The 23542-nt window shown below is 36.9% G+C and overlaps 1 protein-coding gene, 1 long non-coding RNA gene and 2 pseudogenes across 3 annotated transcripts; 1 reads left to right on the forward strand and 3 right to left on the reverse strand.

Annotated features, from left to right (window-relative positions):
- Positions 1-82: 82 nt before the first annotated feature.
- On the reverse strand, positions 83-550 carry LOC121802881. The gene is made up of 2 exons (XR_006050871.1): positions 418-550; positions 83-329 (listed from the first exon to the last, which is right to left on the reverse strand). It is a non-coding gene; the product is annotated as an uncharacterized LOC121802881 (long non-coding RNA).
- Positions 551-565: 15 nt separating this feature from the next.
- LOC121802496 lies at positions 566-2944 on the reverse strand (annotated as a pseudogene).
- A 2747-nt stretch (positions 2945-5691) lies between these two features.
- LOC121802501 lies at positions 5692-6581 on the forward strand (annotated as a pseudogene).
- Positions 6582-12643: 6062 nt separating this feature from the next.
- LOC121805207 (zinc finger CCCH domain-containing protein 55-like) lies at positions 12644-17560 on the reverse strand. 2 transcript variants are annotated; one of them, XM_042204998.1, is made up of 4 exons: positions 17430-17560; positions 15693-16079; positions 13129-15325; positions 12644-12934 (listed from the first exon to the last, which is right to left on the reverse strand). In XM_042204998.1, exons 2-4 carry the CDS (start codon positions 16019-16021, stop codon positions 12899-12901), a joined length of 2562 nt encoding a protein of 853 aa, XP_042060932.1. In that variant the 5' UTR covers positions 16022-16079; positions 17430-17560; the 3' UTR covers positions 12644-12898. The 2 variants fall into 2 exon arrangements, with proteins under 2 accessions (XP_042060932.1, XP_042060931.1); XM_042204997.1 differs by lacking the exon at positions 17430-17560 and adding an exon at positions 16548-16681.
- Positions 17561-23542: the final 5982 nt, after the last annotated feature.

The raw sequence follows: 23542 nt of genomic DNA on the forward strand, positions 1-23542 counted from the left end.
CATCATAAAAACATAGGCTCAAGTATGATATACCCCAAAATGTAGGAAAGCCAATTAGAAGAAAGAATATTCAAAAAATAAGTTAAGAGCACAAATCATAATGGAATTCATGAGTCATTCGCAAAGTATCAACAAAAATATGAAGAGCCACTCTCAATGAGGAAAGTGCACCTCATACCGTCTCTCCCGGGTGCTTCAAAAAATCAATTAGTGAACAGGAAAAGAACAATCAGTTGTGCAATAAACTAGGGTCAGCTCCACTCCTTATTTTTCTCCGGTCCTTCTTGTGTCTGATAAATTACAAAGACTCCTTCATCCCTCTCCTTGTGCTGCATACACATTACTGTGTGTTAAGGGGGAAAACACCATCACCAAACCACAAATAGGGCGTGGCGTATTGAAGGATAATAACCAAACCTTGGCTGTGCAAAACTTTCGTTAATGAAAGGTCACAAGCTAATCGAATGGTCCTCATCAGCGTGGTCTCCATTCACCAACCCAGACTAGATGGTCGAGTCCTCAGGCAACTGACCATCAGCCATTTCCAAACCTACCTTCTCTTGCATCACCCAAGATTGCCATTTACATGGGTTGTGGCATCATCCACTGAGACCTCATTTAATGAGGCTGCCAGAGCATTTTCCGGAGCTGAAATGGAGCCACTGCTGCTAGGATCACCATTTGAACCTATCCACAAACTCCAATCGTTACGCCTCCTAATCATGTCACCCTGTGAAAAAAATGAAAAATTAAGTTGGTGCTCTCTACCAGGTCAGGGATTTTCAGATTAAAAGATTACTTGGAACATCAAAAGAAGTCAAGAACGAGAGCTGGCCTGTATTTCCACAGCCCGTAGAATGATGTCCTCAATGATTCCACAATGAGAGGGACATCATTTGTTTAAACGCTGAACCTGAAAAGGCAGACATAGAGAAAACCTTGATCTTGCATGAAAAACCAAAAGAAAACCAAACCTAGAGAAAGTTTTCTGTGATCTCAAGAGGGGTGAAGATGTAACAACCACAGCTTGTCCACTTTCTAATATACGGAGTAATTAATAACAAGAGAGTTTCTTTCAGATATCATGAAATCTCTTGAGAGGATGCTTTGCAGCAAAGGTCAGAAAAAATAAGCAGTAAACATTCATTTCAAACAGTCAAAGTGACTTTCATTTACAAAACATTGTTTGCAGCAATGGTAAAAATGTCTTGGTAAATTAAAAAAATGCACAATATGCATTCTCCAAGTGAAAGAAAAGTTCATCATAGACTTTGTTCCAGAGTAATTAAGAAAACAAATTTCATTCTTGTTTTAAGACTACAGAAATAGACTTTGTTATAACTTGAGAAGGTATAAAATAGGTTACATAATACATAAAACATAAGAATATAATAAATCCAATAAACTTACTCGTGGAAACGAAGCTACCAAGAGATGGGCACCCAGCCATTATCATCCATCTTAGACTTCAATAGGGATCTTTCACCAAATTAGCATCGCTGCAACAACATCCGTACTTAATTCAGCATCATTTGCATAGTGAGTCAACTTCTATAAAGTTTTCAATGAAAATAACCTGAAGTAATAGTCTATTTGGTTGACTATCATATTTGGTAATGGATTTGGAGATAGATTTGGATTTGGTAATGGATTCTCATTAGCAGGAGGGAAAATCACAGGTGGCATAGGTGGGAACATATATAAAGGGAGACTCCATATCTGAAAGTTGAAAATAAACGTTAAAGAACATAAAGAGTCATACTGTAACAGAAACTAAACCACGCCGTGGACTCACTAAAGCCCATTTGTCCAGGAAAAAGCATCCTGGGTGGCGGGTGCCATAAAGGAGGCAGCACCAGGCGGCAGAGTGGAGGCGGCATAATATCCCATGGGAGGGGGAAGCATAAGGAGGAGGGGGGTGATGGACTTCTCTGCGCGTCATTGATTCCAGCTCCTTCCACCATGGTTGTTGTGGTACTGTCCATCTCCCCGAGGACGAGGCCATAGTTGTTGTTCCTCCTTGTGTTAATCCTCTGAGTAGAATGGTCATTTCCAGAATGAGATGGCCCGACCCCTCCTCCGATAGGTCTCGGACCTCTAACAGAGTTATCCAGAACAGTAGGAATAACCCAAATGGTACTTCAAAAACAGGAAATGGTGGTGGCATTGGGAGAGGTGGCTGATTAAAAAGACCCTGAGATGGTCCACTCACTGAGAAGGCTACCTCTTCCAACACCCACCACTAGCACCACCACCGCGATTCCTCTTAGCCTAGCCGGATTTGGATTATTTCCCCCGGAATTACCATGAACATTATTAGCATTATTATGAGATGACCGTTGTGGAGGTGTGATATTATAGGAGCCTGTTGAACAAAGGAAACATATCTCAGATTAATCAGAACAACCACTCAATTATCATAAAACCATTCCATTTAATGAAAGCTCAAAGGTTGTAATTTCAAAATGTGCATATTTTACAGAGCATTAGACACAATTTTAAATAGCGAATTTTATGACAATTTTCACTGAAACCAAAGGAAGATATACAGATTAATCAGAAAAGGCATTCATTTATCATACAGGCAAAATTCAAACGTGAGAGATACACTTTTCGCTAAAATATACATTCAAAACCAATGCACACAAATTAGGGTAAAAGCCAACTTTTACTGAAGGTGTGAATTGATTAATTCAATTGGCAATGCACACAAATTAGGGCAAATTCAAATTAATGTACGAAACCCTAGATAAGATCAATACGTACAGTAACCTGTGAAGAGGGGACTGATCCGTCAGAGACGATTCTAGAAGCATCCGAGGACGATCTAGGAACAGAGCGGGTGGTTTCAGAGAGCGCCGGCCAAGAGACGGCTCCACCCATAACAGTAACCGGCTCAACGAACGCCGTTTAGCGGCCGGCTTCCAAACCGGCCTTCCCGCATTGCTGTCGCCGTTTTTCCGGCTGAGATTCCGAGTTATCAGAAGACAAAAGCCTCCTCCATGGGCGGAGAAGACGTGGAGGCGGAGGCTGAGGCTGAGGCGGCGGCGGCGGGTGCGGGGGGTGCGTTTGGCTCGGGATCTCCGCGCACAACCGAAGCCCACGGAGAGGGGAGGCTGCGGCGGCGCGATTGGGGACTGAGATGCGCTCCGCCGTTGGCGATGGGGTCGGTGTCTGATGGAGGAGGCGAGGAGTCAGTCACCATCAAAGAGCGAAGAGAAATTTGGAATTTTCAGAGTGAAAACCAAATGAGTGAATGTGTGAGAGGATCAATATATAAGGATTGAAGAGAAAAGAGGGCGAAAGAATTAACAAACGGTTAGGGTGGTGATCTTATTAGGGTTTCGGCCGCTCTCTTTCTTTTCTTATTTATTTACTTTTTCAATTTCTTTTTCCATTTTTTATTTCCTTTTTACCAAGCTAATTTGTTAGGCAATCTGAGTCAAAATTCATTACCGTAACAGATTTGCCTATTAATTTACAAAATCTAAATACATAAATTCAGATTTTGTAGATTTTATTTACATAATCGAATAAAACATTTCTATTCATCTGTAATAACATACACCACGATTCACGTACATTAATGAGTATGGAGTATAATTAAAATACATACCAAGAGTTATCCGATAGAGTTATTTAGTGTTCATCTAAGGTCATCCCCTCAAGCTAACACACAACTCTTTTGGTGTTTCTCTCACCTTCTATATTGTTTCGCGTTTTAGTTTATTTTCATGGTTTTGTTTTTTTCTAAACTTATAAGAATTAATATCAAAATAGTTTCCTTTTAACTTTTTTTGTCTGTCATTAAAACTAGCACACTTTAAGATTTCCTTTAGATAGTAGTACTATAAATATCAAAATATTTTATTACTATAAAACATCTAAATATTTTTGCTAGTGAAGGATGGAAAAGGACATCGATAGTAGGACATCGTTGTCATCGAAGTTTTACCAACTAATAGGAAGAAATATTTTTTTTCGATGGCCATCGCAACAAGCCTCGCGCAGTGAAACGAGAAATGAGTCACTCGCCCTTAAAAGGCCTTATAAGGGGTTAGTGACTCATTTCTAATAACCTCGAATCAGTAAAGCAATACAACTTTTTGACCCACACTTAGGTGGAAATCGCGGTAGGTCTTCACCCAACAATCCTGCACTGGGGTCGCGATTCCACCTCGCGCCTCGAGGCTCCACCGTGCATGCTCTATTGGATCATTATTCTAATCATTACACAACCTATGATAACTATAGAATAAAATATATTCTAAATCAGTAAGTATATATCATTTGATTTGATTCTTCTATATATTTCCTTGATTTTTGGCTCAAAATATATCTTCATTTTTTATAATTCAAACCGTTATAATGTTACCGAAGCTTCTCTATATCTTACACGTAAACAATGTTAACGTGGAAGGAAACACACAAAACATGTAAAAGACTATAATTGTGGGTGTAGTATTGTAGTTGCCAACTAATTTCTTGTTCATAAATACTTTACGTCTATCTTTTATAAACTCTAACTAAACCAAGAAAAATTATAATATGGCTTCTTCTTTTGGAAAATAAATTTTCTTATCCATTAATTTGTTAGGATCATTTGTCTGATTAAGATGAGAAAGATCATATGCTGTAAGCTCAAAATACCATTCGCAAATAACGGTGAGTTTCTTTTTTATTACGTAAGTATTATTTATAATTCATCCTTTTTTCTAACAACTAGCTTAATCTGTTTAATATTTGAGAGTTTTATGGTTATATGTTATGACTAGATGTGTACATATCTTTTACAAATTATATGAATGATTTTTAAAGAAATAACAACCAATTTATTAAAATAATTGGAATATTGTATGATTGTCATCCTTGCGCGCAACCTGGTCATGATAATCGAACTTTGTATTGTTCCAAATTTATTCTGAAATTGATACTTCAGTTTCAATCACGGACTCCAAAATTGATACTGTTATATTTTTGGGTATGTGATGATCAAAATTCAAAACTGATAAATTCTATTTTTTTAGTATTATAGTACGGGGGTATGTAGTTTCCTTCTTCAATGCCTTTTTCTTGCCTTTTAAGCATTGGCCGATGGACATACATTCGCACAAACCACTGTCACCATAAAAAAGTTATTATCTAAAAATAAAAATATAGCGTCGAAAGTCATAAATTTTGGTCAAATTCTGATTTATCTCATAACTTTCAAAATCGACCATAAAAACCTTTTATATTTTTCTCAAACTTTCCATGAGCAAAATATCCCCAATTGTATTTGTAAATTAAACGTGCCTGTGATAAGTATGTTAAGAAAATACTGATATATTGAAAAAAAAATTGATAAAAATGTTAATTTATAATTACTACATCTGCATTTAAATTGCAAGATAAAATGTATTTGATTAGAATTTATAAATTTTCTAGTAATTTAAATGCAAGATAAAATGTATTTGATTAGAATTTATAAATTTTCTAGTAATTTATCCCAGCAGTAATTTATGTTCTAAAATGGAGTATGTGTTTAGAAGTTTGAAATGTATGCTTTTTAGGTTCACATGGAAGAGAAGAGTATGGAAATACCTTAACCACAAACTCAAATGTGAAGAGGAATAAAAGGAAGCCTTTCGGACAAGTCTTACATAGAAATATCCGACAAAGTCGGGAGCCATCTCATCAAAGCAACAACTCATGACGTGGAGCAGAATCTCTCCGCAGATTCATGTCATCCTTTCCGCCGCCATTTCCTCCCATCCTTCTCTCCCATACTCCTCACCCTCCCCCTCCGATTTCAACCATTTCTTCACCAACTACTTCGAGATCACTCTAGAAGCTTCCAGAATCTGCGAATCCCTCCTCACAAACATCAACCAAGCACGCAAGAATCATCTCAGGGTGAAAAAAGCCATCAACAGAATCTCCGGCGGCGGCGCCAACGACGAATTATACCACCTCCTCCCACAAGAATCTCGCCTTTTTTGCAGCGCAGCGAAACCCTTCTCCGCCACGAACCGAGAGATCCTAGATTTACGCGGCAAAAGCCATGCGGCATGTTCCAAGAGCTGACACGCACGTGCAAAAAGCTCAAGAGGCGAACTCTGACCATCAAGCTCATCAAGAAATCCCTGGCTAGTCTGATTCTGATGGGATTCGGGTGTGCATTAGTCGCAGTCGCTCTGGCGCACTGCACAGCAGGGCTGGCGGTCGCGCCAGCCCTCGCTGTGCTGGGTGGTGGCGAAGAAGATGAGGCGGTTGGAGCGGAGCTGCGACGAGAAACGGCTCGAGGGCTTGCCGCAGCGAAGCTGGACGGCGGCGAGAGGGGGTGTTCATATGATCAATGACTTCGCGACGATGAGGATGATTGTGAAGAGGCTTGAGGATGAGATTGAGCATAGGAGATTTGTTGCGATGTTTGTGTTAGGAAAGGGAGGAAGGAGACGTTGAGGGAAGTGGTGAGGGAGTTTCAAGTGCATGAGTCTTGCTTTGTGGAACAGTTGGAGGAGTTGGAGAGACAGATTTGTTTGTGTTTCTTGGACATAGATAGATCCAAAAGGCTTCTTGCTAAGAGGAGATGTTATTAAGTGGATAGTAGTGGCAAGTGTGTTGAAACGGAGTTTCTAGATGTATAGTTGGGCTAATAAATTGGGTGGATGTACAGAGATCAGATAGTATATAACAGAGCAAGTAAATTTGTGAACTGTTGTAGATATGAATCACGTTGTTCGATGCCTAGATCTGACCACTTAATGTACTCTCTCGTAGAAATTACCAGTTTCATTTGATCCGTCTTATTGTTGGTCGCATTTCCTTTTACTCTGTTGTTTAGCAGTAGTTTAGACTTGGGTTTTTAGTATCGCGTTTCTTCATGGATGTTTTTTCTTAATATTTGCTTTGTCTGTTTTCTACTTGCAGAAATATCTCAAGATTCACGATCTTTTATTTAATTTTGTGGGTAAAAGGAATTGAGGAAGATAGCAAATTAGGAATCACGGTTTCTCACTTTTTTCGTTTAGCGATCCAATGAGAATTAATTGGGAGTAAATCTCAATTCTCAACTGACGATCTAATTTTTTTCCATATCCACTTTTTAAATATGGACACAAAATATGCAATTTAAAGAGAAATTTTTTATGTGATTCCATTCTTTGAATGCAAATACAATTGCGTCTCAACCACACACAAAACATTACCTATTTTCGAGATATTTTTTATAATGTAAGTAACTTTTATTCTAATTTATTAATTCAATATACTTATAATTACAGTAATACATTTGAATTTCTTTCTTTCTTGAGATAATCACCTTTTCCGACAAACTTTGTCAATGTATCCAAAAAGACGGTGCTCTTATTTAGAAAATAATATTGCAAAAAATGATATTGTAATTATATTAATTGTTAAAAGCATCCAAGATCCAAGACCTTTTTTGTTTATAACTTTCATTTACATTAATTTATGAATAAAAGAAATACTAAAACTTCATTAAAGAACAAAAGTTATACTAACATAAAATAAATGAAAATTCACACAATACACCTTAAAATAAAAAAAATTGGGGGATGTTTTATAAATGAAAAAAATAATAATAAAAACCTATTTTTCTAATTATTAAAAATTATAATGACACATGGCATGCTTTGATTGGATAGCAGATAGTCTCTTACATGGACCACTGTGCGAGCACAACGTACTCAACTGTCTGCCGGCACGTGCTCAAAATGATTGTAGTGCATGCGGCTATGGTCGCTCTAAGATTAAAAAAACTTATGTAAAAGCTATAGGTTCAAATAGAAATAGTGTCAATGTCAATCATTCATACATAAGTTTGTTAACCTTGAATAAACCCTACAATTTTTTATTATACTTCACTATTGCTGCCTTCAATCAGCAGCTATATTTATAACTTGCTATATTTCTTCTAATAAGCAGAAATTTATCTACTTTGAAGCAGAAGAAGCTCCTTTCTCAATATCAACACAATACACATCATCCTTCTCCTTCTTGTTGAAATCTTTCTCAAACCTCTCATCCTTTTCAATGGATATAGCTTTGGCCTCACTTCCATTAGGCCATTTCACAATATCCTCCTTCACCCTCACATGCTCGTCCCGATGTATCACCCCAGCCTCCTCCTCGGTCTTCTTCTCCCCCTTCTTCCTCGTCAGCAAGTGCCACATTGCTAGTAGGCACAGGGCCAGAAGGACGAACCACCCGAACGAGACCACCACCACGATGAAGGCAATATGAGCAGCCATTTTAGTCATGATAATGGTGATGATTTGAGTTTGTTTTGTATTTTAGTTTGGGAATGTTGGTGAAGAGAGATATGGTTTTGCCTCTCTTTATATTGGGATGAAATGTTCATGTTTTTTATGCTTTGAAGGGTTGAGAGACTTAGCTCCCATGTTAAGGTTTGCTTTTGATTGAAGTGGAAAACACCTTTTATTTCATTCACAAGTTTTTTGGAAAAAAAATTGTTTGGGGTGTTACCTACTACCAATAGATTGTATGAGTTTAGGGGCTTATGACAATAATTTTATTTTAATTATTGGTCTTGACATGCTACCACAATTTTAATACAAGGATGGTACATCCAAGTCAAATAGATAAAGTATTGTTATTTCCTAATTTATTGCTACATTCATATTTATATTCATACTCAACAATATCAACAAATATTATCCATATGTAAGGGTAATTCTGTTCATAGTCCTCACTTTACTTACTAAAGCATCTAATTAAAAATGAGGGTGATTTGAATTTTTAAAATTTTCATCAAATTTGGATTGGTATACTAATTTTAAAATATACTTAGAAATTATAATTAAACTATTGATTTATTTAGATTTTGTTATTAATCAAGATTCTCGTGTTGTCATAGTTCTACGACTTACTTGCTTACGTACCACTATCGGATGTCAATATTATTCCTAAACTCTAGAAGGAGTATATATTTTTAATTTAACGATATCGTTTTGGTCTAGTTAGATATTTCGACATGCCACATCAGACCAAGATGGCATCATTTTGAACATTTCGGTATGTCATCTTCAACTCGAGGGAAATTCAATTTTATACTAGGAAGTTGACTACACATTAAAATTTATGTATATTTCACCACATTCAAAGTTGGTGATAGAAGATCTTATTAACCCATAACGTTTGTATTTTTTGGCTATTAGTCCAATCTGAAATGTTGAAATAGTTGTAAATTTCTAAGTCCTTCGAATTCAAATTTGAAGCAAATTTACTTAGGCAAGTGTGCAAATGCTGCATATAACCAATTTAATTGACTACAAACGCTCGTCTTTCAATTCAATTTAACCTCTTCATTTAATTCAGTGAAACAGTAGTGTTTCAGTATCTAATTTAATTTACAGGAAACTGTCAGTGTCTCAATTCAATTCAACATGACCCATTTTCAAGCTTATTTAAGGGATATCCAAATGCAAAATACCATAAGCTAAGTTAACAAAAAAAATGTCTTCTACTTCAGTGACACTATTATTTGCCACAACATGCTTTACTTTCATTTCGATCGCACTGACGCTCGACATCCCTAACGTAGGTGATGGCAGTTTAATCCCGGACTGCCCATCCCGGGATTAGGGTGATGGCAATTTAATCCCTGGACTGCCCATCCCGGATTTGCCAGTCATCCCATGCCTAACCTCGGTGACAGGTGTCTCAGTGTGCATCAAAGATTTGATATCATCCGTTTTGAGCATCCAGTTGCGACCCATTAGTACAGCATGTTGCGATTCAGTGTTAAAAGTTGAAGATAGCTGTTGGCCGAAAGTTTTTCCTACCAACCCGTTGATTCCGGTTGTGATAGAGAGCATTTGCTTGTGGAGTCAAGCTCATCCGTTCCCGTTCTCGACCTCGGCCTCGCCACCGCCCCCGGAACCATCAGCATAGTGGTGGTGCCGATGATTGTTTTAATATTGCCGTTGTGATATGTATTATGCAATAGGCTAAGGATTCGGCCCTTTTGTCGTTAAAAAAACGTTATTAATCGAATATTAGTATTTCACATGTTCACAAGTTTTTTGGAAATAAAATTGTTTAATTTAGTATAATATCCTAATTTCACATGTTCACAATTTCAAATTGAGGAAAATTCAATTTTGTGAGAAACTGTCAAAGTTTATGTACTAGTCATATTTGAAATGATGTAATAGTTGCACATTTCAAGTGCTTCAAATTCGAATTATTAGAAACTAATTTCTACTTAGGCATGTGTTGAAATGTGTTTGCATTTACTAAGGTTTGAATTCAACCAAAATGATGCATAATTAATTTAATTGACAAGAAACGGTAGTGTTTAAGTTCAATATAAACTCAGCTTCGGTTAAGTATGTCTAATTTAATTTACAAGGTAATGTTTAGGGGTGAGCAAAAAAACCGGAAACCGAATATCCGAACCGAACCAAACCGAAATTTTGAAATTCGGTTTGGTTCGGTTTTAAAAATAAAAAAATTTCGGTTTTTCGGTTTGGTTCGGTTCGGGCGAAGAAAAAAACTGAAAAAACCGAAAAACCGAATTATATATATATTCTATTAATTTAATATATTTATTATATATATATATATTCTTAATATATTCTACTATATATATTATTATATGTATTATTAATTTTATATTATTTATAAATATTCTATTAGTATATATAAAATAAAATAAAATAAAATACACATATATAATATATATTTATATTATATTCATTTTTCGGTTTTTTTTTTTTTTTTCGGGTTTTTCGGTTTTGTTCAGGTTTTTCGGTTTTTAAAGTTCGATTTTCGGTTTTTCAGTTTCGGTTTTTCAGTTTTTCGGGTTCGGTTCGGTTTGAATTTTGAACTAAATTCGGTTTTTCGGTTTTGGTTCGGTTTTGGCAAAAAACCGAACCGAAACCCGAATGCACGCCCCTAGTAATGTTTCAATTCAATTTAGCTTGGCTCATTTAAAGCTTATTTAATTGACATCCAAATGCAAAATACCATAATCTAAGTTACAAAAACAAATATTTTCCAGCATGGTAAAACTATTATTCACCACATTATGCTTCTCTTTCGTTTCAATCACAATCGCGTCGGACATTCCTAACCTGCCTGGCGCGAGATGGTGATGTCAATATTTTTCCGGGACTGCCCATCCCGACACTCAATTTGCCAAACATCCCATACCTAAACTCGGTGACAGGTATCGCAAGTGTGCATCAAAGATTTCATATCATCAGTTTTGAGCATCGAGTTACGACCCATCAGTATAGCATGCTGCTATGCAACGTTGAGAGCTTGAGTCCAAAGGAAGATCCATATTTCAACATGAGTAAAGGCCAAAATTGGTCCTGAACATATAGCCATTTTACGATTTTGGTCCTAAACATTATCTTTTGGATTTTTTGGTCCTGCACATATGGACATTTGATCATTTTGGTCCTGCACATATGGAAATTTGATCATTTTGGTCCCCCGTCAACATTTTCGTTAAAAACTAACGGTCAACATTATCTTTTGGATTTTTTGGTCCTGCACATATGGATATTTGATCATTTTGGTCCTGCACATATGGAATTTTGATCATTTTGGTCCTCCGTCAACATTTTCGTTAAAAACTAACGGTCAACGGCCGATTTTTTACTAAAACAATGGGTTGGGTCAGGTCGTGTTTGGGTCGGGTTTGGGTTACACGTTAAGAAAAAAAATAATTATTTTTTATTAATTAAAAAATTATAAAACTTTAATTTTTAGTTATTTTTGTTGATTAAAAATATTATAACGACTAAAACATGATGTTATTATACGATTTAAACATGATATTACACAATAAATAAAAAAATTACCAAATTAAAATAATTATTTTTTAATCAAAATAATAAAATTAAAGTATATTAATATTAAATCTATATAATAAAATTAAATAATTAAAAAATTATTTTTAATAAAATCTAAGCATAATATTTTCTTCAAATTCATGAAAAAAATTAATTAAAAAATACTATACTTTAATTTTATTAATTAAAAAATATTAATTAATTTTTTAAGAATATTATGCTTAGATTTTAACGAAAATATTATGCTTAGATTTTAAGAAAATATTATTTTTTTCTTAACGTATAACCCAAACCCGACCCAAACACGACCCGACCCAACCCATTGTTTTAGTCAAAAATCGGCCGTTGACCGTTAGTTTTTAACGAAAATGTTGACGGAGGACCAAAATGATCAAAATTCTATATGTGCAGGACCAAAATGATCAAATGTCCATATGTGCAGGACCAAAAAATCCAAAAGATAATGTTGACCGTTAGTTTTTAACGGAAATATTGACGGAGGACCAAAATGATCAAATGTCCATATGTGCAGGACCAAAAAATCCAAAAGATAATGTTTAGGACCAAAATCGTAAAATGGCTATATGTTCAGGACCAATTTTGGCCTTTACTCTTTCAACATTAATGACTTACACGACTTACTTACATACAAGACGTCAACCAAAACGACACCACATCAGAGGCAGCAAAACAATGTCGCTTTATATCAAATTAAATACTAATTTTATTTGTTAAATTAGGATAGATAGTATATAAAAGAATGAGATGGGAGAGAGAAAATGAAAATCAAGAAACAAGATGGAAGGGATAAATAAGTTCCAGAAAAGTTTTCCAGAAAGGCTGTGCAGTTCCAATACACACCCAAAAAAAAGTTCTAATAAAAACAATAATTATAGTCCTAACTAACTATGCTAAATGTAACACACATGCAATACACAACTGTATAATTGAACACTTCATCACAGTCTAAGGTCTATAAAAAGAAAAGGGAGAAGAGAAAAGGAAGTGATTCAAGAATCGAAGGTCTATATAAAGAAAAGGGAGAAGATAAAAAAAAAAGAAGTGATTCAAGAATCTGTCTTTAGACAACGGTCCACATAAGCCTGCAGAGAGAGAACACAAGTTTGTGTGTTAGCACAAGGAATCAAATTGACTACAGATTTTGATGATAAATGAGGGATTTGGAGGCTGAGATCACAAACTGAAAGTAGCAATTTTTAGTCATAGGAAAAGAAAAATATCAAGCAAATCTTTCAACTCAACTAGAACTGATTGGATAGCACAGAGTTTACTTTACCTGTACAAGTTTGGTGATTTTGGGTTCGGAAAATGAGAGATACTGCTCAACTTTCTCTTGCGTCTTTGGAACGTGTTCGGTTTGAATAGAGCTTGTTATTTTGTCCACCACCTTTTTCACGATAGTTTTGTGAACGTCTCTGCTCATCCGGCCTTCCTTCCATTTAGGCTTCAGTTTGTCCTTCACAAACTCTACCAGAGAATTTTTAAACAGACGCATCCCTTTATCATCCTTGTTAGCAGTACTTTCATCGGCTTTCCCATGGTCATCCAAAGTTTCAGATTGCTTGCCGTCTTGAACTCCCTTACTTTGCTCCCCCGTGCCCACTTTCACTTCATCTGCTTCTGGATTTTCGCGTGCTGTCTCTTGCGGCTTATTTGGCCTTCCGGAATGATCTATTTCTGAGTTATTTGCCGAAGGTACTTGATTGCCTTCATGCTCATTGCTATTTCTACCATTCTCCACAGAACTGACTGGATCATGAGAAACTGTAACTGGATTGAGTTGTAGATTGGTCGTGCCGTCAATTGGAACGTGGCCAGATGCATTAGATGTAGAAAGCACCATCCCTGTAGAGTTGGAAACTTCTTCGACTGGAGGTTTTGTAGCATGTTGATTCTCAAATTTTTTATTCAGGACAGGAGCAACGTGCTGAAGAGCAGCAGATAGAAGTGTGTTTGCATATTGAGCAGACTGCTCGCTGGTTAAATTTGGAAAAGGTAACAAGGTGCTCGTCTCTGTCATCCCAGCCATTTGGATAGCGTTTTGAAGTTTCTGAACCTGAGAGAGATTCAAATTAGCAACCTGGTGCATCTCAGCCCCATTCAAGGCTGGCATCTCTTTGCTAACGGCTTCCTTCGGAATAGATGAATACCCAGCAGGAAGTACACTTTCTCCATTTTGATGCGAGTTTTGCGCAGAGATAAAAGCTGGAACGGTGGCATTTCTGGTCTCTTTCACCTCATCGATAATGTCAGAATGGAATGAACTTACTACGTTGTTTTCTACTACTCCAAGGTTCTGATGTTGAATATGTGAAACTGGAGGAACATTCTGCTGCCAGGCATTCGAGGGAAACATTTGCTCTACCTGCAATTTGTTCGTACCATCTTGATTTTGCAACTGCAAATCATGAAACGCGAGGGCATCCTGTTTGGCCATAATATTTCCCTCTATATTAGATTCAGTAGTACCTACATCTCCATCATAACTGCCATTTCCTGCACGATGTAGAGGCGCTGAAATATTCGTGTGTTGTGGAAGTCCCCAATTTATAGTCTCATTTCCCAAACCGTGGCTCATTCTATTGTCAAGAGTGCTGTCGGTAACAGTAACAGCAGAACTATTCCCACCAGAAGGCTTCATATCATCTGAGATTCCACCTACCTCGTCCCATGGTTCCCATCTCGGGTCATCCCTCTTGTTAACCTTGTCATGTAAGCGACGGTCATTGTCACGTGAACCACGGCCATTGTCACGTGAACCACGGTCACTGTTGACTTTACCCAGCCTGCCCTCTAGACGATTAAAATTTGGATCCTCGTGAGAGAATTTGCAATTATCCCGATCACAATTCCCCGCTAGAAAATACTTGCAAGGTGGGTTCCTATTTCTGTAAGTCGAGGAGGAAAGTTTAGTACCTTCAACAGAAGTTTCATCATGGTGAGAAAATTTGCAACCGTCTCCCCACCTACAGCTACCCTTGACAAAGTTTCTGCACAGCACTGCACTTCTACTTTTATGTTGGAATTGCTCATCCTCTCCAAGATATGGATCAGAAACATCACCCCTTAATTCAATCCGAGGACCTCTGCTGTAAGACTGTTTAGATTCATTTCCATGATCTGCCCTATTTCTCCGACTCTCTGATATGTCCCCTCCCCCAAGGCCGCCATCCCTGTGACTGGTGTTTTTTGGATGGAAATGTTTGCTAAAACCGTCTCTTCTGCCCCTTCCTGAAGCAAAATCGCCTTCAGTTGCCATTTCAGGTAGACTTCTCCTGTCACTCCATCCAGAAGCTTGATGTTTGTAATCTCCTAAAGGGCTACGACTTCTTGTCCAACCCCTTGCTTCGCTGTCACTTCTGCTTCTGCTCCTTCCCCTCACTCTTTCCCTTTCCCTTTCCCTGTCCCTACTCCTGCTCCTACTGCGACACCTGCCTCTACTCCTGCTTCTGCTCCTACTTCTTCCTGGGTATCTACAATAATAAGACAACAATCAAGCATGCACAATCAAAAGAATGCATCACAATCCCGACATTTCATATTTCGTTTCAGAACATCTTAAAATGAGACTCCACTCCACCATATCCCACCTTAGGACTAAAGGTAAGCTATTTTGTTATATACACAACAAACCACTGTTTAAGCACTCAGTAACATTACATTATAGCTTGAATTGCTGCAGTGAAAGATTATTTAGAGTTACAGATAAACTTGAGAGAAACTAGAAGAGGGGGAGGGATATTAGAAAACAACAGTCCACGTGTCGTAATCTTATTATGTGATGCCAAAAAAGGTCCACGATACAATTATAGCCTAGATTTACAGATACTACTGCTGTACCTGCGAGAATGGCTTCGGTCATCTTCAGGAAATTGGTTGTATTTGAACTCAGGAGACATGTCCTGATAATAACTATTTTCACCGCCTATACCCTTTTCTTCATATGCGCTCTCTCTACCTTTGGGATAGCTGTCATTCATCCAAGCAACTGGGTCTTCATGAATTGATTCCATAGGCGGGTGACCAGAATGATACCTGAACTTCGGCACTCCGTGGGATCCAGATGCAGGAAACTCGTGATTATGTTCACTATCATGACTGGGATAAGTAAAAGGTTTTGTTTCGGCTTCCTCACTCCACAATGATTTGCGTTTTCTGCGCTCACCCATTAGAGAACTCTGGCTACAAAAGCTTGCCGTATATTTGTTTCAGCTCATGCAGCTGGATCTGTACAAAGAAAGCAATATAGCTAAACTCATCATTCTTGCACCATTTCAGGAATCAGGCTTACCAAATGCTTTCTTCTTGAAAAATTTACTCTACCATGTTCTCAAATAAGAAGCACAATTAATGAAACATTCTTCAAAAAAAATGAAATGTGCTGGTCTCTGAGCATGAGCTATGATGAGCATAGACTCTTTACCAATCAAATTTTGTTACACAGTTGTAGACATCATTATGCTCCTCCTAGGTAATGCAAGCCAATTCATTCATGCAAGAAATTTATTTTTCTCTCTTTTCTCCGTGCGCGCCTATGCACACAGGGGAAGGGGGACTATACTTCACAGAACCACAACCACTGAGCTCCTTCCATTCATGTTCTATACATGGTGATTTTCTAAATATATCCTAGAGGTTAACCATTTCCAGCAAAGATCAAAGCATCCTGTTGATTACAGTTCACCTATGGAGTACCTTATCGAACCCAACACTGTGCCTACACTATCCATACTTTGTCGATGGTGCATACTCCAGAGTAATTAGAGCATACAGTGTCTAGAGTTGGCCCAGCCGCTCAGATGAAAAGAGGCTAACTTTTCACTTACGGACTATGGTCAAGTGGAAATATAGACTGGATAGCATTCCAATCATATGTGGTCAATCTCAAATGCTCGTCTGAAACATGGCCGTTATCTTAGTAACAATCATACCGAAGTTATACACTGGGATATTTCTTTATCCTGTAGACGCACACGTGCACTTTGTTGTTAGCTCTGTTAAATTACTGAACCGTTAAGCAGCAGATAGACATACACAATAAATGGCTTCTCCAAAAGCTTCAAATGATAAGTACTAGTAAACAGTCAAGAGATACCATAAAGAGAACAAATACGACCCGAGAAAAACCACTCGAAATTTAGCTCCATCAATGTCAGAAACACTAGTCCGAAAACTCTCGTTTCGGGTAAACGATACATTTAGTAAAAAAACATTATGCTGCAAAAATTAAGCCCGAAAAGCATTGGAAAGTGAACACATGTGACTTAGGAACCAATCTTCTACTTGTGGAAGAAAACAAATGCAGAAAAAACAAATCAAACAACTATACCAAATTAATCAATATATGCAGGAATTCATCAAACAGATAATCCCCAACAAACAACTCAATTATTTCCAAATCTGGCTCAAAGTTCACAACTTTTCAGCTACACCTTCAAAACACCTAGCACTCGTGAGCTCAATTTGCAGGAAAACACATGATAAAAAAAAGGTTCGAGCTAAACACAGAAATCAAATAACCAAAAACTAATTGAGCAAAAGCACAGCCAAAAAAGGGCGAGGACGGCGAAATTAAACCTTTGAATCGAATCCCCAAACCCTCGTGAGCGAGCTAGAGAGAGAAAAGGGTGCGGGCCTGAGATTTACAGAGAGAATTGACTCAGTGAAAGTCGTTTGGTCGCAGGTTTTATGCCAATTTAGTATTCCAGAAAACTGTAAATTTTAATTAAAAAAAAAGATCTAAACTTCAAACCATAAGGTAAGGTAAATTTCCTATTAAATTTAATCAAATAAATAGCCTTTGAAATGTGAACATTTGTTCTAATTGAATTAAATCAAATTAGAATTTAATAATCTTTAGCTATAGTTTATGGATCCCTACTTATGTCTATTGATGGTAACTATAATCTAATTATGGTGTATGCACAAGTCTTATGGTCATAGATAATTGTCTACCCATAGATATTTAGGTATCTAATTGAGTTGGGATTTTAAAATATTATCAAATAATAAGAATCAAAGAAAGCAAACCAAGATTTGGATCGGCAGTAGAACTCACAGGTAGAAGATTGAATAGGCTGTGCAAGAGATTTCTCTTGAATATGTGGCGGTATACAGAAAATTTCTCTTGAAATTTGTCACGCCCGCATTTTCTAAGGATAGAAAACACGGTTGATCGCGACTAGGGGAGGATTAAAGAAGCGGGGAAGAAAGGGGAAAACAACATAACTTGACCATAGCTCGAAACAAATGGGAATAGCTCGAATAAAATCAGAGTATCTCAACAATCAACATTCAACAACTCAAAATGAATACTATCTCAACGATACAAGAACTCAAAAGAAAGACAACTACTTAGCGGAAGCATTTCGAGAGAAGGAATATGCCACGTGTGAAGACATGACACATTCTAAACACTTAATTTCTTCAACGGTCTTGCTCAACACCCACCGCATCCGTCACGCTCAATCTGCAATTTTTAAAAGAAAAGCAGGGCTGAGTACTTGATGCACTCAGTGGACTCATGCCGAAAACATTTTATAAAAAGTATTTATCATGCCACCATTGAGTGACCTCGGGTTTAACTTTGAAAATGCCCGAGACACTAAAATCATTTCCATCGTAAAATTCGGTTGATCAACCATTTTCCCATAGATGTCTACCATATCTGATCCATTGATGACAAGGAATGTGGCCACATTCCAAGTCACTAGACCGGCCGACCCAAAAGACGGCTCACGATCTCCATAGGTGTACACTAGCCTGAATAGGGACTCACTCCCTAGACAGACCCGAATTCGATTATCCATTGATGGCAAAAGCCACATCAGATAGGTTCCATAGAATAAAACAAAACACGGCATGACAAATATTCATATCATTTTCACATAAAAATATACTTGGGCATTGCCCTTATTTAAAAAGAAAGCCCACCTCGCTTGCTTATACCACACAATCACGACTTTACGCAACCTTTTACTCTTGGTACCCTCGTACGTGCAACAACCCTTGTCAATATCACCACACAATCAGGTTTTCCATTATTACAATTATCATGCATGTCCTATCGTTCCTTTCATCGTTTTCTTAGATTGTCCATTCCCGAACGTTCATCAACATAAGGAAAAACATGCCATAATACTTCTCAACGTGTTACACATAATCATGCCATAGGATACCTTCTTAAATCATACATGCATCATATAATTCATTAAAACTTAGCAACAAGTGATATTTTCACCTAACAACAAAACTGGCAGAATTGCGCGGTTGGTTTGTAAAAATCATTTAAAATTCATCCGGTCTCCGTTGGGGCTGAAACTTTTCCACAATACAGTAGACACATAAAATATCATTCAATTAAAATTTCACATCAAAATAATCTTTTTAGGTCGGTCAAATCGAAAACGTAACTCCCTGGTCGAGAAAAACAATTTCTGGCAGAACTGCGCAGTCAACTTCAAAAATTCACCAAAAATACATCTTTCGTCCAAATAGGTTGAAATTCACACACCACACAGAAGACACCTTAAGGTTTACTCAGAAAAAAGAATCGTATAAAAAGGAGTTCGTTTGGTCGGTCAAACATGCGTCGGAACCTACTGTCCGAATACTACAGATTTCATGCTCCAAAATTCGAGTTATCCTAAATGAATGCAAGGAAATCAAGGCTGGGAATTGATCGGTGATTACCTTCTTAGGCGGCAGAAAACTCTCTTCTCCAACTCGGTTCTTTCTCTAAATTTTAGTTCCTGGTTTTTCTTGGTATTGAATTTATGTGTAGAAAGATCGTGGGATTGATTGGATATATATAGGCAAAACTGATAGATATTGATGGATTTGGTGGTTGGAGAGATTTTAGGGAGTATAGATATGGGGAAATCGTTTGGTGATATGGTTTAGAGAAATATATTTGACCAAGTCAACTAGGAAAAGATTTAATTAGATTTATTTGATTTTTTTTTTTTTACGGGTGTTACAATCTACCCATCTTAACAAAAATTTCGTCCCGAAATTTGCTTACGTCCTTCGAATACAGAATTTCTCCATCATCTTGTCTTCCAAGCAGCTTCCTCATGTCGCTTAATTAACATTGTAGTTGAAAGTCACATCGCTGCCACTTTTAATAAATTACGCGAGATTAGACTATATTAAATTAAATTGCGCACTTCGCATCATCCCTCCTTGTCTTGCACCCTCTTTTGCATTTGAACTTCATTTCGTCTTCGCTATCTTCCACTTCTTGAAATCTTCTTCGTCTTCTTTTTGTTCTTGTCGTTCATGGAAAACGTAGGAAATAGTAAAATAGTTCACACATCAAGCTTGCTCGAACGTTTCACGCAATTCTAAGAAAAAGTTTCATGGTCCACCGGCATCCATTCGCACTCTCGATCTCCTTGCCTCGTTGTGCCTTGACAAATTAGGGTTCTCCCCAAACTTTCAGATTTTCGTTCGTTTTCGTCACTCGGGAAAGTGATAGATTATCTCAACTTAAACTACGTTCGCGTGTATTCAATCTAGCCTACAACATAAGCACTCTATGTTCGCCACATACTTCATCATCTCTCATCTCAACATCTACCACAATTAACGTCATTCATACCACAAGATAAACACACAACATTTTCACATCTCATAGCTAAACACTTTCGCACCTCACATTTGCATTCATAAATTTTGACACAAAAGCTTTCTTCAAACTCTTTCACACTTTCCTAAAATTTCCACATCTCACTTTTAAAGTAAAAGTTTTGACTCAAAACTAAAATATACTTTCGCATAAACTTTCATCCTTCGTATAAAACACTCCATAGAATAACGCATCATACTTTGCACCTCATAACATAAATATCATCATACTTCCATAGCTCAATTTTCCAAAGAAAAAGTTAAAACTATTTTTCTCGAAACTCAAAATTTTTTGAACAATTCATAAACACAATATTTTCCATTGATCAAATCTTTTCATAACAGACAAGTCATCCCAGTACATAACAAATCGCAAAACACACACATATATATCTTTATAACCATAGCTCCTCTAAACCGTTGTAAAACATACTTTGTTTTCATAACCATAGCTCTTCTATCCCATTGTAAAACATACTTTGTTTTCATAACCATAGCTCTTCTATCCCATTGTAAAACATACTATATTTTCTTAACCATAGCTCTTGTATCCCATTGTAAAACATACTTTGTTTTCATAACCATAGCTTCTCATCTCCTTTGCTGCAACTTTCTCATAAAAAATTTCATAAAAATAAATTACCTCTTTCTTGATTGAGCGTGGCGAAGCGGGATGTTGAGCCTTCAATACACAATTATTTATTATTATTATCATATATATTTCACTATTATTTTAGTCTAGCGAAACAAGTCTAGACTAAGACTGAAAAAGACTCTCGGGTCCAGAGCGGAAAGAAAAATTGCTCTGATACCACTTTGTCACGCCCGCATTTTCTAAGGATAGAAAACACGGTTGATCGCGACTAGGGGAGGATTAAAGAAGCGGGGAAGAAAGGGGAAAACAACACAACTCGACCATAGCTCGAAACAAATGGGAATAGCTCGAATAAAATCAGAGTATCTCAACAATCAACATCAACAACTCAAAAATGAATACTATCTCAACGATACAAGAACTCAAAAGAAGACAACTACTTAGCGGAAGCATTTGAGAGAAGGAATATGCCACGTGTGAAGACATGACACATTCTAAACACTTAATTTCTTCAACGGTCTTGCTCAACACCCACCGCACCCGTCACGCTCAACCTGCAATTTTTAAAGAAAAGCAGGGCTGAGTACTTGATGCACTCAGTGGACTCATGCCGAAAACATTTTATAAAAAGTATTTATCATGCCACCATTGAGTGACCTGGGGTTTTAACTTTAGAAATGCCCAAGACACTAAAATCATTTCCATCGTAAAATTCGGTTGATCAACCATTTTCCCATAGATGTCTACCATATCTGATCCATTGATGACAAGGAATGTGGCCACATTCCAAGTCACTAGACCGGCCGACCCAAAAGACGGCTCACGATCTCCATAGGTGTACACTAGCCTGAATAGGGACTCACTCCCTAGACAGACCCGAATTCGATTATCCATTGATGGCAAAAGCCACATCAGATAGGTTCCATAGAATAAAACAAAACACGGCATGACAAATATTCATATCATTTTCACATAAAAATATACTTTGGGCATTGCCCTTATTTAAAAAGAAAGCCCACCTCGCTTGCTTATACCAACAATCACGACTTTACGCAACCTTTTACTCTTGGTACCCTCGTACGTGCAACAACCCTTGTCAATATCACCACACAATCAGGTTTTCCATTATTACAATTATCATGCATGTCCTATCGTTCCTTTCATCGTTTTCTTAGATTGTCCATTCCCGAACGTTCATCAACATAAGGAAAAACATGCCATAATACTTCTCAACGTGTTACACATAATCATGCCATAGGATACCTTCTTAAATCATACATGCATCATATAATTCATTAAAACTTAGCAACAAGTGATATTTTCACCTAACAACAAAACTGGCAGAATTGCGCGGTGGTTTGTAAAAATCATTTAAAATTCATCCGGTCTCCGTTGGGGCTGAAACTTTTCCACAATACAGTAGACACATAAAATATCATTCAATTAAAATTTCACATCAAAATAATCTTTTTAGGTCGGTCAAATCGAAAAACGTAACTCCCTGGTCGAGAAAAACAATTTCTGGCAGAACTGCGCAGTCAACTTCAAAAATTCACCAAAAATACATCTTTCGTCCAAATAGGTTGAAATTCACACACCACACAGAAGACACCTTAAGGTTTACTCAGAAAAAAGAATCGTATAAAAAGGAGTTCGTTTGGTCGGTCAAACATGCGTCGGAACCTACTGTCCGAATACTACAGATTTCATGCTCCAAAATTCGAGTTATCCTAAATGAATGCAAGGAAATCAAGGCTGGAAATTGATCGGTGATTACCTTCTTAGGCGGCAGAAAACTCTCTTCTCCAACTCGGTTCTTTCTCTAAATTTTAGTTCCTGGTTTTTCTTGGTATTGAATTTATGTGTAGAAAGATCGTGGGATTGATTGGATATATATAGGCAAAACTGATAAGATATTGATGGATTTGGTGGTTGGAGAGATTTTAGGGAGTATAGATATGGGGAAATCGTTTGGTGATATGGTTTAGAGAAATATATTTGACCAAGTCAACTAGGAAAAGATTTAATTAGATTTATTTTGATTTTTTTTTTTTTTACGGGTGTTACAAAATTGTATTGCAGCGGGTAGTGTGCCCTAGTGCAAAAGTTCGCTCTTTCATTTGTTGATTAATTGGTAATTAATGATTATTTTTGGGTAATATTTTCGTTCACAATTTAAACATGAATCCTATATACAAATAAGAAAGTAAATATTTTGCTCATGATCTAATATACAAATTACTAACTCATGATAATTTAGTCATCTAACAAAGAATAATTTTAACATGATTTTTTAACCTATTGAAGTAACCTTTATAGTACATACAAACAAATCCATATAAGTTATTTAGTTTGTGTGTGAATAAACTAGCATAAGTAGATATTTTGTGTATTAGATAAATAAAATAGCTATTTAAATTTCAATGATGAATATATTAGTTTGTATTTAAATATAAATTATAATCGC

Source organism: Salvia splendens, chromosome 5, assembly GCF_004379255.2.
Source record: "Salvia splendens isolate huo1 chromosome 5, SspV2, whole genome shotgun sequence".
Classification (NCBI taxonomy): Eukaryota; Viridiplantae; Streptophyta; class Magnoliopsida; order Lamiales; family Lamiaceae; genus Salvia; species Salvia splendens.

What these genes read in the sequence shown, in the direction of transcription:
- LOC121805207 (XM_042204998.1), bottom strand. Translation starts at nt 16,021, where the DNA reads ATGGGTGAGCGCAGAAAACGCAAATCATTGTGGAGTGAGGAAGCCGAA. An exon ending in GACCGAAGCCATTCTCGCAG is followed by an intron (nt 15,326 to 15,692) that starts GTACAGCAGTAG and finishes TTATTATTGTAG; the next exon opens with ATACCCAGGAAGAAGTAGGA. An exon ending in AAATCACCAAACTTGTACAG is followed by an intron (nt 12,935 to 13,128) that starts GTAAAGTAAACT and finishes CTCTCTCTGCAG; the next exon opens with GCTTATGTGGACCGTTGTCT.